Source organism: Panthera tigris, chromosome D1 (genome assembly GCF_018350195.1).
Source record: "Panthera tigris isolate Pti1 chromosome D1, P.tigris_Pti1_mat1.1, whole genome shotgun sequence".
NCBI classification, from domain to species: domain Eukaryota; kingdom Metazoa; phylum Chordata; class Mammalia; order Carnivora; family Felidae; genus Panthera; species Panthera tigris.
The window spans coordinates 107,965,551-107,978,552 of record NC_056669.1 but is presented as its reverse complement, the minus strand read 5'-3'; the positions used below and the strand labels follow the sequence as shown (position 1 = coordinate 107,978,552).

General features: G+C 53.1%; 1 protein-coding gene across 15 annotated transcripts in view; it reads left to right on the top strand.

Annotated features, from left to right (window-relative positions):
- The window catches only part of LOC107180550, a 42,333-nt gene that overhangs the window by 20,672 nt on the left and 8,659 nt on the right, over positions 1 to 13,002 (top strand). For 3 of the 15 annotated variants that reach the window (XR_006208308.1, XR_006208307.1, XR_006208306.1), the window contains exons 3-6: positions 9,236 to 9,362; positions 9,862 to 10,085; positions 10,783 to 10,953; positions 12,331 to 12,508. Coding sequence is in view for 3 of the 15 variants with exons in the window: in XM_042958357.1 (XP_042814291.1) it covers positions 8,434 to 8,550; positions 9,236 to 9,362; positions 9,862 to 10,085; positions 10,783 to 10,953; positions 12,331 to 12,488 (797 nt within the window). In the remaining 12 variants the exon portion in view is untranslated. Of the gene's footprint in view, positions 1 to 7,857; positions 8,049 to 8,433; positions 8,551 to 9,235; positions 9,363 to 9,861; positions 10,086 to 10,782; positions 10,954 to 11,840; positions 12,180 to 12,330; positions 12,869 to 13,002 lie in introns of those variants that run through there. The other 12 variants (XR_006208305.1, XM_042958355.1, XR_006208313.1 and 9 more) reach the window with 10 other exon arrangements.

Sequence of the window (13,002 nt, the reverse complement as noted above, 5' to 3'; positions counted from 1 at the left end):
TGAAGTTGGACGCTTCACTGACTGAGCCACCCAGGTGCCCCCTTCATTGTATTTTTGGGTGAATATCGGCTCATTCACCTAAAGGCTCCTGCTCCACGTTCACTTTGTTTTGATGAAATGAGACGGCTTCTGCCCTTTTCCTTGTTTCTTTCCTTCCTTGGACGTTAGTAAGATCAATGGGATAAAGCTCATAAAGTATGCTGAATTACTTCAAGAGGAGTACAGGCCGACTCACTTCACATACCCCACAGTCCAGGGCTTCTGTCATCTGCTTCCCTGGGGATGCTGCCCGAGAGGAAGCAGCTGGGGCTATGGACACAGTGCCACATGGTACTCTTGGTTGGAGCCGCTCACTCCTGACCTTAGCCTCAACACTCTTATCTCCAGAAATAGGATAAATGGCAGTTCAGCCACTGGTGACTCCTCATCATGGGGGCCTTCGGTCACCTCCAGCATGACTTACCAGACTAGATAGTTAGTTCCAGCCCCGGAATGTTCCAGGAGCCATTCGAAGGTAGACTCAAAGGGGAACAAGGTGGAACGTAGGAACCTAGGAGGTACTCTCACCAGCTGTTTTCAAAGACGAGGCCGCAGGGAGATGGCGAGCCCCGCTCCTTTGTGTGTCGAGATGTCTGAACTCAGCTGGCAGGGCGCAGTGAAGCCCCCCGCTTCCCGAGAGTTCTTGCTCAGGACAGCCGGGTGACCAGGGCTCAGGGAATGTCACAGTAGCTGCAAGCCCCGTCACCCAGATGTCGTTGAACTTCTTAGGCTGTCAATGCTGTGACCTGCTGTAGATCGTGTGGTCGAAGCACGGACGTGGCTTGGGCAGGTGGCCCCTTCCAGACTCCTCGTTGGGTAGTGGCTTTTCACTAAACCTGTGCTATTTAGGGACTCTCAGGCCTCCCCTTTATTTTTTTTTAATTTTTTTTAATGTTTTTTATTTATTTTTGAGACAGAGAGAGACAGAGCATGAACGGGGGAGGGGCAGAGAGAGAGGGAGACACAGAATCCGAAGCAGGCTCCAGGCTCTGAGCCATCAGCCCAGAGCCCGACGTGGGGCTAGAATTCGAGGACCGCGAGATCGTGACCTGAGCCGAAGTCGGACGCTTAACCGACTGAGCCACCCAGGCGCCCCTCAGGCCTCCCCTTTACCCTGAACCACCTTCCCTCATGAGTGGTAAAGGAGTTCGATTTCTTAGGTCCGTGTGCCCCAGAGAAGGGGGAGCCGCTATACTCCTAAGAGTTATTCACTCACAGGAGAGCCTCAAGGACGAAAGAATCTTCTAGAGACAAGGCACGTTGGGGGTTGGAGGTTTGCAGAAGGAGACTCCAGAGTGGGCCCTGAGTCCAGCGGGAGCTCATTAAATCCTTGTTGAGAGGAGCCTGGCAGTGGTTGAATTTTCGAGGAAAGAGAAACAGCAGAGGCTAAAAAGGATTGAGACCAGTGGCCCTGGAACACAGCAAGAGGAGACGTTTAATTATGCTAATTAACTAAGCTAACTAAAAGGGAATATGGCATTCATTTGGTTGCCGAAAGCTATTATGAGAAGAAAAAAAAATGTCAAATCCTGCATCGGGGATGGACGAAGGCTTGGTAGCCAAGGTCTTGGAAAGGACAGAGACAGCCAGCCTTGCAGCTATAAATGAGTCATTTCTGTGTTTCTGTCACCAAAATTTGCCCCTCGATGTCAAGTGACTCTTAGTGTTTGCACGTGAACGTTTATGCTATTAGATGGTCTTCTGAACAATTCTGAGCTTTACGAAAACACTGGCGAAGTCAACACCCAACATTTCCAGGAGCCTGGGTTCCACCCAAGCCTTGCTCAGGGAAGACAGGGCCCTTCCTCGTTCCATTCACCATGTGGCACTCCTGTCATCCTTCTGCCTGGACACTAGCCCTTCCTCAGGAGAGCTGGGCTCCTGCCCAGGCATCTGTGCATGTGTGTGTGCGTGCGTGTGTGTGTGTGTGTGTGCGCGCGCGTGTGCATGGGGGGCGGGAGAGGAGGGAGAGGGGATTCTGTTCCTCTGTGGTGATTCCACCAGTCAGTGGAAGGCTCTGAGCAGAGGCAAGGTGAAGCGACAGTGACACCAAGTGCCAAGAGTGGGAGCTTTGCTGTGGCAGCCGGTGTGGTTTTCTCTCCTCAAATTATAGGAGCAGAAAGGCCTAGTTGCTGTCCGCGGCACTCCCCTCGAGGAGAGGGTCACAAGAGCCTCTAGAGGCTGACTTAAGGTCCATATTCCACTCCGCTCGTTTAGATGAAGGGATTGGCTCTCTGGGAATTAGATACAGAATGGGGGCTTCGAATAGATTTTTAAAATAAAAATCACGGTGAAATGTCTTGGCTAGAGAACAACACAGAGGTCCGGGTTGCCATTTCAGCCCCAAACTGGTCCTTCGGCCTCTTCTGGAGAATAAGTGTGGCCCTTGGATAGGACCACAGGTGGCCCCTCCTTGCTGGTGACGGAGAGCTGTCAGGTTACCAGGGCCAACCTTTGTATACAGGGAATAACCTGCTTCGCTTGTTTAAAAAAAAAAAACAAAAAAACAAAACAACCACTGACCCACTTCTCTGTGTTTGCCACAGAGGCTGCTCCTGACTCAGGGTCCCTGTGGCCAGAACTCCACCTTGTTAAGTCATGGGTCGGGGACTAAGATGCATATTCTTATGAAATGACCCCTGAGAGGGACTGGGCACCTTGGGGGGCAGAGAATTCTGTGGGCTGCTGAGAGGGGCTCTCCCCCAGTGCCGCTGGACCTACTCTGACAGCTCTTCCTCAGACGTCTCCCCAGGGGAGGAATATGGCCAAGTTGGTATTTGCCTTCTGGCCAGTGCTTGTCCTCAACTTGGCTGAGACTTCTTCCTTCACGGGAGATAAGGAGGGAATAGATCTGTTTGTCCAGGTGCCACCAATCCAATGACTGTCTCAGGCACATGAGTGTCTTCAGGGTGTAGGATCAGATCTAGTCCTCCCCCGCCCCTCCTCCTTCCCCCTCCCTTCCCCCGTGACATCTCTATTTCTGATCTGGATGTGCCGTAAACAACAGGTTGATTCAAAACCAGGAGGCATTGGGAAACCCTTTGGGTAGGAGATTTCGAAATGAGATTTAGATTAGAAAAAATATAGTGGGGTGAGGCTCTAAGGAATAAAAGAGACCGAAAAAAAACCTCCCCTCCCGCCCCCCCCCCCCCCGTCTCTCAGCTGGATAGCGGGGATAAACAGAAGAGCCCTGAAGAGCCTAGAGTGGGGGAGAGGGGACAGCCAACACGAGCAGAAGGCTGTCCCCACCTCTGCCCATCACCAACAAGGAGGCGATGCCACACCTGGAACGTGTTTCCAGTCTAGGACGCATCAGCTTCAGCGAGGTGTAGATAGATCAGAGGCCCCCCACAGAAGAGAGAGGGGCCTGGGGTGGGGGCAGGGAGCCAGGTTGGCAGGAGGATTAGGAAAAAACTTCGTTACAAAAAGATTTGAAAAGTCTTGTTGGGTAATTTAGGAGGGGACGAGGTGCAGCGAGGAGTAAGGAAGCCTCAGCGACCCCGGCAGAAGGGGCAGCCTCTCACTGCAGACCGGTGGGCTTTAGCTCAGGACACCCTGGCATCGGGTGGCTCCAAGTGGCAGGTGCCTCTGACATGAAGGGCACAGGGGAAGATGCTGGCTGGATCCAGAACTGCAGAAGGTGGGCGTGAGGAGAAGGAGAGGGAAACTGAGGAACAAGGAGAGGAAGATCAATGAAACCAACTCTGAAGAAGGAAAGGAGGTAAACAGAAGGAAAGGCAGGAGGGGCGTCCTAGAAGGAGCAAAAAAAGGAAGAAAAGGAGAGCGGAGATTATGCCCCTCATTTGAAGGCCTTGGAGCGGAGCAGTCAAGACTGAGTTTCCAAATGTGGTCGGTACTCGGAAAGCTTGTCGTCTGACCAGTAAATCCCTTTCGTCCAGTGGGACCAAGAAAGCGGTGCTCTTCGAGGGTGTACGTTTAGCACCATACTGCGTAGAAACCGTGAGCGGCACTGCAAGAACCAGCTAACCAGTTATGAACGAGAGGGGCTTATGATTCATGAGCGCGCCAACCGCCCCCACACAGAAGCCGTGACGTCCCCGTCTCGTGCAGGGTGGGGACCCACCTAACCGGAACCGCCACCCAGCCTCTCCCAGTCTCCTTAGATGACGAGCTATGGCATCCTCGGTCCACCCAACTCAGCCCCCAAGCATCTTGCAGGAACATCAGTAAACAAGTACAGGTGAAGGGAGTCACAGACCTCTGCGCTTTGTGCCGTTTTCTCCCAGGGCCCAGCCCATGACCGACCCGGGGTTTCTCATCACAGGCTGCGTATCCTTTCCTTAAACAGTAGTCAGAAGGTCTCCAAACACCTCCCTCTGAGCTCAGAGTAAGTTTCTTTTCTGTTTCTTTTTATGTTCTCTTACCATGGCCCAGGAAATCTAACAGTTTGCCCGAACCCCGTGGGAACATCATCTTTCCCCTCCGGCATTTCCAGCATTCTCAACAGCCAGCGCAAACTTGACCGTAGCAGTTGGCCAGCCTTCCTGCTCAAGATGAACCAGAGATTAATGTTATTAACCACAACATCCAACATTTGTTTAGGGATTTACACCTCACAAAGCAAATAATTATCTCATTTAATCCTCACAAGAATCCTGTGTTACTGTTACTTCCTGAGTTTCAGAAAGATAATGCATCTTCCTTGGTGCCAACTCGCAGACATAAGAGTCACTCACATCCTCTGACTGCAAATCCTCTGCGCTTGCTTGCTTTCTTGTTTTTTTCTTCCTAATGTTTGTTTATTTTTGAGAGAGAGACAGAGCACAAGCAGGAGAGGGGCAGAGAGAGGAGACACAGAATCCGAAGCAGCCTCCAGGCTCTGCGCTGTCAGCACAGAGCGTGACGTGGGGCTCGAGCTCCAACCATGAGACAACGACCCGAGCTGAAGTCGGATGCTTAACCGACTGAGCCCCCCGGGCGCCCCAAATCCTCTGGGCTTCCCACACAAGGTCGTGGGCCCCGTAGCGATTCCAGAGTAACGTCAGGGTTGTGATTCTTGGGTCTCTTTCCTGACCCCAGCTCTGCACCCTGGGTGACCTCCGACATCAGCCTTCCTCCCACCCATTCTTAGGCTACCCCTACTTCCATGATCACCAAGTGGGAGAAGAATGAATCTCCACTTCTTGGAGAAGAGTATATACATGAAGCAAATGGTTCTTACATTTCCTTTTCCAAAAACTCTTAATCAAAGTCACCGTAAAGGTTTCTTCTCATTACAAAATGAATGTGGGATCATTGGAGGAAAAGTACAAAGTGTAGACAAACAAACAAGACAGTAAAATCCGAATTCCACCACTGAGTAATAACTTAGTATTATGAACGCCATGGTGTTTAGTCTTCCATGATTTTTATGGTGTACACGTGGACTTGTTTGTGTATATCAGAATATAAAATGTGCCTGCCCATAACACTGTTTTGGAATCTGCTTTTTAAGCTTCACATATTGTAAACATTTTCCTGTTAGTAAATATTTCTGTGATATCATATTTATTAGATATATAATATGTCATTATAATTTTTAACGGTAGTCTAGAATTAAATATTTAGATTGTTCCTAGTTTTCATTATTATGACCAGTTTTATGAGAGACTTCTAGGTCTGATTTTAATTTTCATTTCCTTGATTATGAATGAAGCTGAATTTTTTCATATGATTTTTGTCATTTGAAGCTCATTCACAAATAGCCCATCCATACTATTAACAGTTTTCAGTGGTGTGTATTTTCTTTTTTTTTTTTTATTGGTATGTAACAACTCTCTGTGTTAAGGCTAAAATTTATATTGCACTTGAAAAAAATTTTTTTAATGTTCATTTTGAGAGAGAGTGAGCAGGGGAGGGGCAGAGAGAGAGGGAGAGAGAGGATCCGAAGCAGGATCTGTGCTGACAGAAGCGAGCCCCATGTGGGGCTCGAACTCATGAACCGTGAGATCATGACCTGAGCCGAAGTTGGACACTCAACCAACTGAGCCACCCAGGCGCCCCTACGTTGCATTTTAATGCACCATTTTGAATTTGGGTACATACCGATTTCCCCCCACCCAACTCTCCCAAATGGACCATAGATGCTTTGCTCTTTTTCCTCTACTTTTTCTTTAACAAATTGCACCCTCCCCCCCACCCAATAAAGCCAACTTTGTAAAGCTCTCCTCCCCCAGTGCTCACCCCAGAAGCACTCTGGCCTCCTTGGGGAACACCATTCCTCCCCGTGTAGGCACCAATCCCGGTAAGGATGGCTTCCATCCCTTCCGCCCCGACTTCCAAAACCTCACTGCCTCCTCCCCTTATACCGGCCTCTGGCTGGGGGTGGTGGTGGACCCCCAGAGGCTCTTGCATAATGCTTCAGAAAACTCCGACCTGCGCCTCTCAGAACCCCTCGAGAACAGTGGAAGAGAACGATCGAGCAGGCGTCTTGTGGGGGAGGCGGTACTAGTCAGGTCTGTCAGGGCAGGAATGTAGAGAACCCCACTCTCGGAGGGCCCCTCTTGCTTCCGAGCAGGGTCCTAATGGCAGGGGTGCGCTGGCAGAGATCCTGCGGTCCTCCTCCTGAGTCCCAGGCGGTCCGTTCCTTTGCCCTGTTATTACCGCTGGCAGGTTTGTTTGTGCCTCTGGCAAAAGGGACACAAGTCCTACCAGTTCTCCTGGTGTCCTTCAGCAACTGGCCCGCCCTGCGCCCTGCGCCCTGCCCTGTGCCTGTGTGCACGCGTGGGGAGGAGGAGGCGCCCAGGCCTGTTACCTGGAGTCCCCCCCAACCCCCCGCCAGAGGTGGGGGAGGCCAGGAGGGGGCTGAGCAGGAGCCGGCCGGACGAGCCTAGGTGGTGAGGACGGGATGAGTTTCTTCCCCACCGAGATCACTACCTTGGAAAACTGGGACTGTAGGGAGGAGGTCAGGGTACACTGCGGGTGGGTGTTGGGAGTTCACTTCGGCGCTCCCGTGGGTTTGGAATGCCATGACCCGCTCTCACTCCCCTAAGTGTCTCCCCTCCCGCCCTTTCTCCAGGGTTGGCCTGTTTGGAAGATGGCTGTGGCTGTGACTTAAGCAGGAACAAGCCACCTGGCATTTCTGTGGGAGGAGCTAGACTCTGACACCCTGGCCCCCTTGGTCTCTGCAGCTGGGCTTAGGAGTTTCCAGAACTACCTTTTCTTTTTTCCTTTTCCCACACACTTTCTGGGAAGGCAGTGTGATGCTCTATGGTGAGAGCCTAGGGATCTGCCCAGGAGTCAGGTGGCTATGATGACCTTGACAGTATGTGACCTCTTTAGGCTTCACTTTCCTCTTCTGGACAGAAAACAGTGCCGACCTTGGGGCTGGTAGGTGGGCGCTCAACCTTGTCCGGGTTTCTCCCTCCTTTCCCTTTTCTCAACCCTATTGACATGGGGAGCACTGGGGAGCTTCAGAGATCTGTGCTCCAGGGTGGGGCTCCGAGGCAGCCCTTTCCTGCTGTCCTCAGTGCTCACCCACTAGTGCACCTGTCCCTCCCTACCCACCCCCCCCCCGCCTCCCACACGGACTGGGCCACCTCCGTGGCCCAGAAGGTGACCTTATTCATCTTTGCAAAGCCAATGTGTCAGCGCAGTGCTTGACACAGAGTGGGTGCTCAGGGTCCAGAGAATTAGTAGAGAATGGGAAGGAAAAACCCTCCCGTTTATAAACATTGAGAATTTGAGAGACAAGAAAGAGCCCCAGCTTGAGAGTCCAACCAACCTCAGGCTAGAGCCTGGCCTCATTGCTTGCTGTCCATGTGACCTTGAGCAAGATATTTAATCTCCTTGAGCCTCAATTTCTTTGTCTATAAATAGGAACAGTAATAGCTACCTCCTAGCGTCATTGTGGGGATTAGTGATGACGTCAGAGGGAAGCGAAGCTCGAAGCTGCCTGGCGCATAGTAAGAGCTCACTGGATGGAAGCAGTGGTTAGCTGCTGTGCAAGGACTGTTTACGCGTGTGCCTGAAGTGAACGCCTGCTCCAAGAATTCTGGGGTCAGCAGCGAGTGAGTGACACCCGGCATTTCCAGGTGCCCTCAGAGCCTCTCTCGTTTGGTCTCCCACCCGGAATGCTGCGGTCCCTCTGCTCTCAAGGATGAGATGGCCACTGTTGATGCCGATGGGCAGTGTGGCCCAGCAGCCTGGCACAGAGCAGTCCACCCTGTGGCACTTGCTGCCTGCCCCGGGCAGCCCCGCCCGGGGTTTCCTCTCTGCAGGGCGGGGGGTGGCCACCCCTTAAGCTTGAAGTCAGAGCTGAAGTGTAAGGGCTGGCGGTGCCCCCGTTTGAGATCGAGGCAGGTTACACAGTGCGGCTGGCTCCCCGGCCCTCTCCTCTGAGCACATTGGCAGTTACCTGATTGGTATTTTATTCTACTTTGAAACGTCGATCAGGGCAGAAGTTCTCAGCCCATTTACACAGAGAGAACGAGGGAAGAACAGAGGAAATCTGTCACTTGATGCCCAGCTCTTATATTCAGGAAACAGAACCTGGAAGATCTAATTCTCTATGTACGTCCCTTGCCCAAGACCAGAACCTGCACATCTGCCAGCCTCCCCTGGGGGATGGGGGATGGGGGATGGAACGTCAAAACAGACTGTGGAAACTCGGGAGGGGGGCTGTGCGTGAGGAACGGAGGAGGGCACGTTGGTCTTGGACGCGAGGAGGGCAGGACATCATGGAGTCAGGTGTCCCGAGGGAGTGGCCTGGTTCTGGGTGGCCCTAGGGGATGGGCGAGGGCCAGGGGCAGTGAGAAGGGGTCTGCTTCCCCCAGCAAGTCCAGGTCCCCATCACAAGCCCAGAGTATGAGACAGCCGCCCCCAGCTGGTCTCTTCCCAGTGTTTTCTGTCTCATTCCATGCCGTTCACTGGCGTTCCACCCTGGCTCTGCCTTCCTGGGAATGGTGAACAGGTTTGGAAGTCATGACCGCTGCACCTTGGCCCCACCTTTTAGAGTTTCATGGGTAGAGTCCTGAGGGTTGTGTTGTCCAGCCTTCAGTCCCATGATGCAGTCCTGTTAGGAATTCCTTACAAATGGCTTCCCGGCCCTCCAGCGACAGTGTCTGGGGCTCCCCTCCACTGCCCCCCCACCCCCACCCCACGCGGCCACCTCATGGCTAAGCCATGCCGGGGCTCGGAAGTCTTGCCCTCCCTGCAGTGGGGTCTGCCCCCGCCTAATCCTCACGTCTTGGCCCAGGTTCTGCCAGCTGGAACCACCCGGGGAAGGCTTCCCTCTGCCCCAAGCCAGCAGCTGTGTTGCCGGTCCTTGCCGGCCACCGAGCGACTTCTCAGCCCTTCTCGCCTCCTCGTCTCCACTGCAGTTTGTGAGTTTTTTCAAAGATTTTATCGAGATGGGGGCCTAGAGACACAAAGTCTTTCTACCAGAATGGGACTTTCGAACTTAGGAACCCACCTCATTTTAAGGTGAGGAAGCTGAGAGGCGAGGTCACTTGCCCCGGGGGCCTCGCAGACAGCACGAGACAGGGCTGGGCCTCAGACCCACTGACCGGTGAGCAGCCCAAAGTGGAGGGAGGCCGTTTTGGTTGTTGACGCCACACTTCTGACCTTGGCCAAGATCACATTCGCTTTTTTGGGGAGGGCAGCCCCGTCTCCCCACGGATGTGTTGAACTTTGTGGCAGCAAAAACCCCTAAACTAGTTTACAACGTTATCTTCTTCTGGTTGTAAACGTAAGATATGCTTATTGCAAAAATAAATAAATAAATAAAATAGAAAACACATAAAAAGGTAAGGTATAAACCTTCCTAGCACTTCCGGTTGTTAGAAAGTTTTCCCACCCCGCACTTGTCTGCTTTGTTTTCAGCTCTGACCAGAGGACTCTTACTTCCATCCTCAGCGAGGCCATCTCCCTGGGCCCCGGCCAGCTCTCCTGTCAGAATCTCACCTTCTTATCTGTTCTTACTGGCACCTGGGGAGGGCTTAGAACATGCCTGTGGTGGTGGCTGAGGACAAAGCAAGCATCCAGATTGCTGATGGAAATAGAGAGACCCTCTGCCCACCCCACGGCCCACACCTCTTCCCTTCTGGGTGAGACCCCCACTCTTCCCTCCCCCCAAGCACCTTCCCCCCTCTTTTGTCCTATGCAGATCCCCGTTTTTCCAGCCCAGTTGGGGCTCCACTTCTCCCAAGAAGTCTTTACTCTTTCAGATGCAAAAGACTCGTTTTGGGGTTTCCTGGCATTTGTAGTCTGGACACACGTGTGTCCCTGGTTATATATTGACTCCCACTCGTCTCTTCTCCCTGCCTGACTGGGGCCCATTTCCCAGTCAGTGGAGGCCCCCTACTTTTCCTTGCGGAGTCTGGAGATCATTATGGGCCCTCGAACTGGGCCGCCTGGCCTGATACTGCTACGGAAGGGCTCATCTGAGAGGCGTCCCACCCTTGAGTTCTTCAAAGGAGTGGGAGAGAAAGTACAGGCTCGCAGGGGGCCCCAGGAACATTCCCCCACCCCCATGCCTGGCTTCCTAGAAGCTTATCCCCAGCTCCTCCTAAAGTTGACACAACAATTATTCATCTGGGTTCCCAACAATGGGTTCTTGCTCATCTTGGGACAGGGAGAAATGGGATTTGGTTGGCCTTTCACGTTTGGAGGTTTCTAGAGATAAAAATCCTCTGTGCCTGGCTATTGAAAGAGCCACAGGGAGGGTTAGGGGTCCTTCTGATCCTCTGGGCTTCTCCCAGGGAGCCTTACGTGTCAGACCCATGTTTTCCTTTCTCTTCACAGCACCAGGGTGCTCTTTTCCCACCTCCTGGAACATCACGTCAAAGGCCCACGCCTGGCAGCCGCCCCCTCCTCGTTGTCCATCTAGCAGGGAAGGGACAGGATGGAAGAACACTGAACTGGGACTCAGGGACCAGGTCCCCAGACTGATCATGTCTCCGCAAGCGATCTCGGGTAGGTGACGGGAAGGGCCCCTTAATCTCAAAGCCCTGGTCTCGTTCGGATTGCCTAGAGGCGCATGCTGCCTCCTGGTCTGCGTCGCAGCAGAGTGCACAGTGCTTCCGAGCACAGCCCGAGCCAGGCTGTCTGCTCCCAGCCCGGACCCACTCGTCAGTCAGGAAACCTTGGGCCACTACCTACCTTCTCTGCCGGTGGTGGTAACAGCACCTTCCAGACGGTGGCCGAAAGATCAAGTGAGCGCGTGTGCGTGAAACACAAGTGTGCCCCGCACAGAACAAGTGCTGTGCAAATGTGGCCGTCCCTATCGCTAGGTGTCTGAGCTGGAAGTGACGTGACCTTTGTGCCCTGTCATTTGGGATCACGGTTTTCCTCCTGTGGTCCTGGCAGGGAACTGGGAAGAGAAGCCGAAATGGGACCCCGAGTGACTGCACTGGCCTGGCAGAGACCCACGTCAGGATGTGGGAGTCAGGCGGGTGAGGCGAGCTGAGAGGAAGCCCGGCTGCCACAGCCGAGAGCAGAGTCTCAGCCCAAGGGTCGCAGGCCTTGACTGCCGAGACCACGGGCAGGCCACCTAATCTATCCAGCCCAGATTCCTGTCTTGACTCGAGGCCTACTGGTAACCATATAAGGGTAGATCTTTGAATAGAATGCGACAATTGTTTTGATTAATTTCCCTGCAGGTGGAAAAAGAGGTCCATGGGACAAAAAAGCAGAAATGCAGAAGACGAGAATTCTTTGATTTTAATAGTTGGGGGAAAGTTATAAAATAAAAGACAACACAGAGCGTTAGGACTCCCCCAGGTTGCAATAGCACAGGGACACAGAAATATAGACGAAACAGGGCTTCCAGGTAATGTTATCTCACACTATTTAACTTCCAGAATACAGCAGTTCCCAGACACTCCAAACTAAAGCAGTCTTCTGCAACGATCTCTACACACTCGGAGGGAAGTCAGGGCAGCCTGCCTCCCGTCGGCAGCCAACGCTGGTGCTGCCTACGGTGTGGCTGCGCTGGGCTGCCCAGCCCGCCGTGTTCCGCGGACCTCTTTCGAGTCTGCCTTCTCGTTCTTCTGCAGGCTGGCTCCACTCCTGCCCCTCTCTCCCTTTCGACCCACGCCCCTTTCCTGTTTTCAGCAGGAGGCACAGCCAAGCCGATAGAGCCTGGCTGATATCCTCAGATGGAGCCAAGCAGCCCAAGGACGGCTCTGTCCTTACGTGCTCACAACCCAGCCTAGCCATGTGAAAAAGTCAGAAAATGGCTACAAATATAACTTGATAGCCATCTAATACTGTCCTCCTGAGAGGTTTCTGGTGTCTGGTTATTATTCTCTGTCCCCCCCCCCCTTTTTTTTTTTTTTGCTGCCGTCCTAGGGTTTTTCACTCAACCAGGAAAAAGGCAGGCCTTGCAGCCTGGCCCCATAGTCTTCTCAGCGTCTCAGACAGTGGACCCGGCGCATCAAAGACTCCTCGCTTCCGCCGGGCTTCCTCCTCGAGCCGCAGCTGGGCTAACTCGGCCTTCGCCATGGTGACTCTCGTTCCACAAAAGGAGGTCTGTTATTAGGAGGCAAGCAGGCTCTCGGGAACCCCCAGGCTTGCCTTGAAAGGATGTGGGAGGGAGGCAGGGTCACGGGGGAAGGGAAGAGCCAGTGTGATGCGCTACCCCAGCCCAAGGCGAAGAACAGAGCGCAGCGCGTTCCCCAGGCAGGGCCGGAGGAAAGTCTCAGGTTAAACGTCTCAGGAGAACCAAGGCACAGAGGAGGTGTGAAATGTCCAGGATAAATAGAACCGCACGGGGAGGGAGAAAAGCCAGCTCCGTCCTCTCTTAAAAACAGCCGCCATCGGCACCAAAAATATATTAATATCTGTACATTTGTCATCTTTAAAAAAAGGAAATAAAACTTCCTTGGCACCTTGTAGTCGATTTCCTAAAAGTGAGGTGATATGTGGAAAGGCCTCCTGTGTGCACACGCGGGTTTGCGTCTCCGTGTGGGGAGGGCAGAGCCCCCCACCGCGGCCCTGAGCGTTAGATCCCCCCACCCCCCC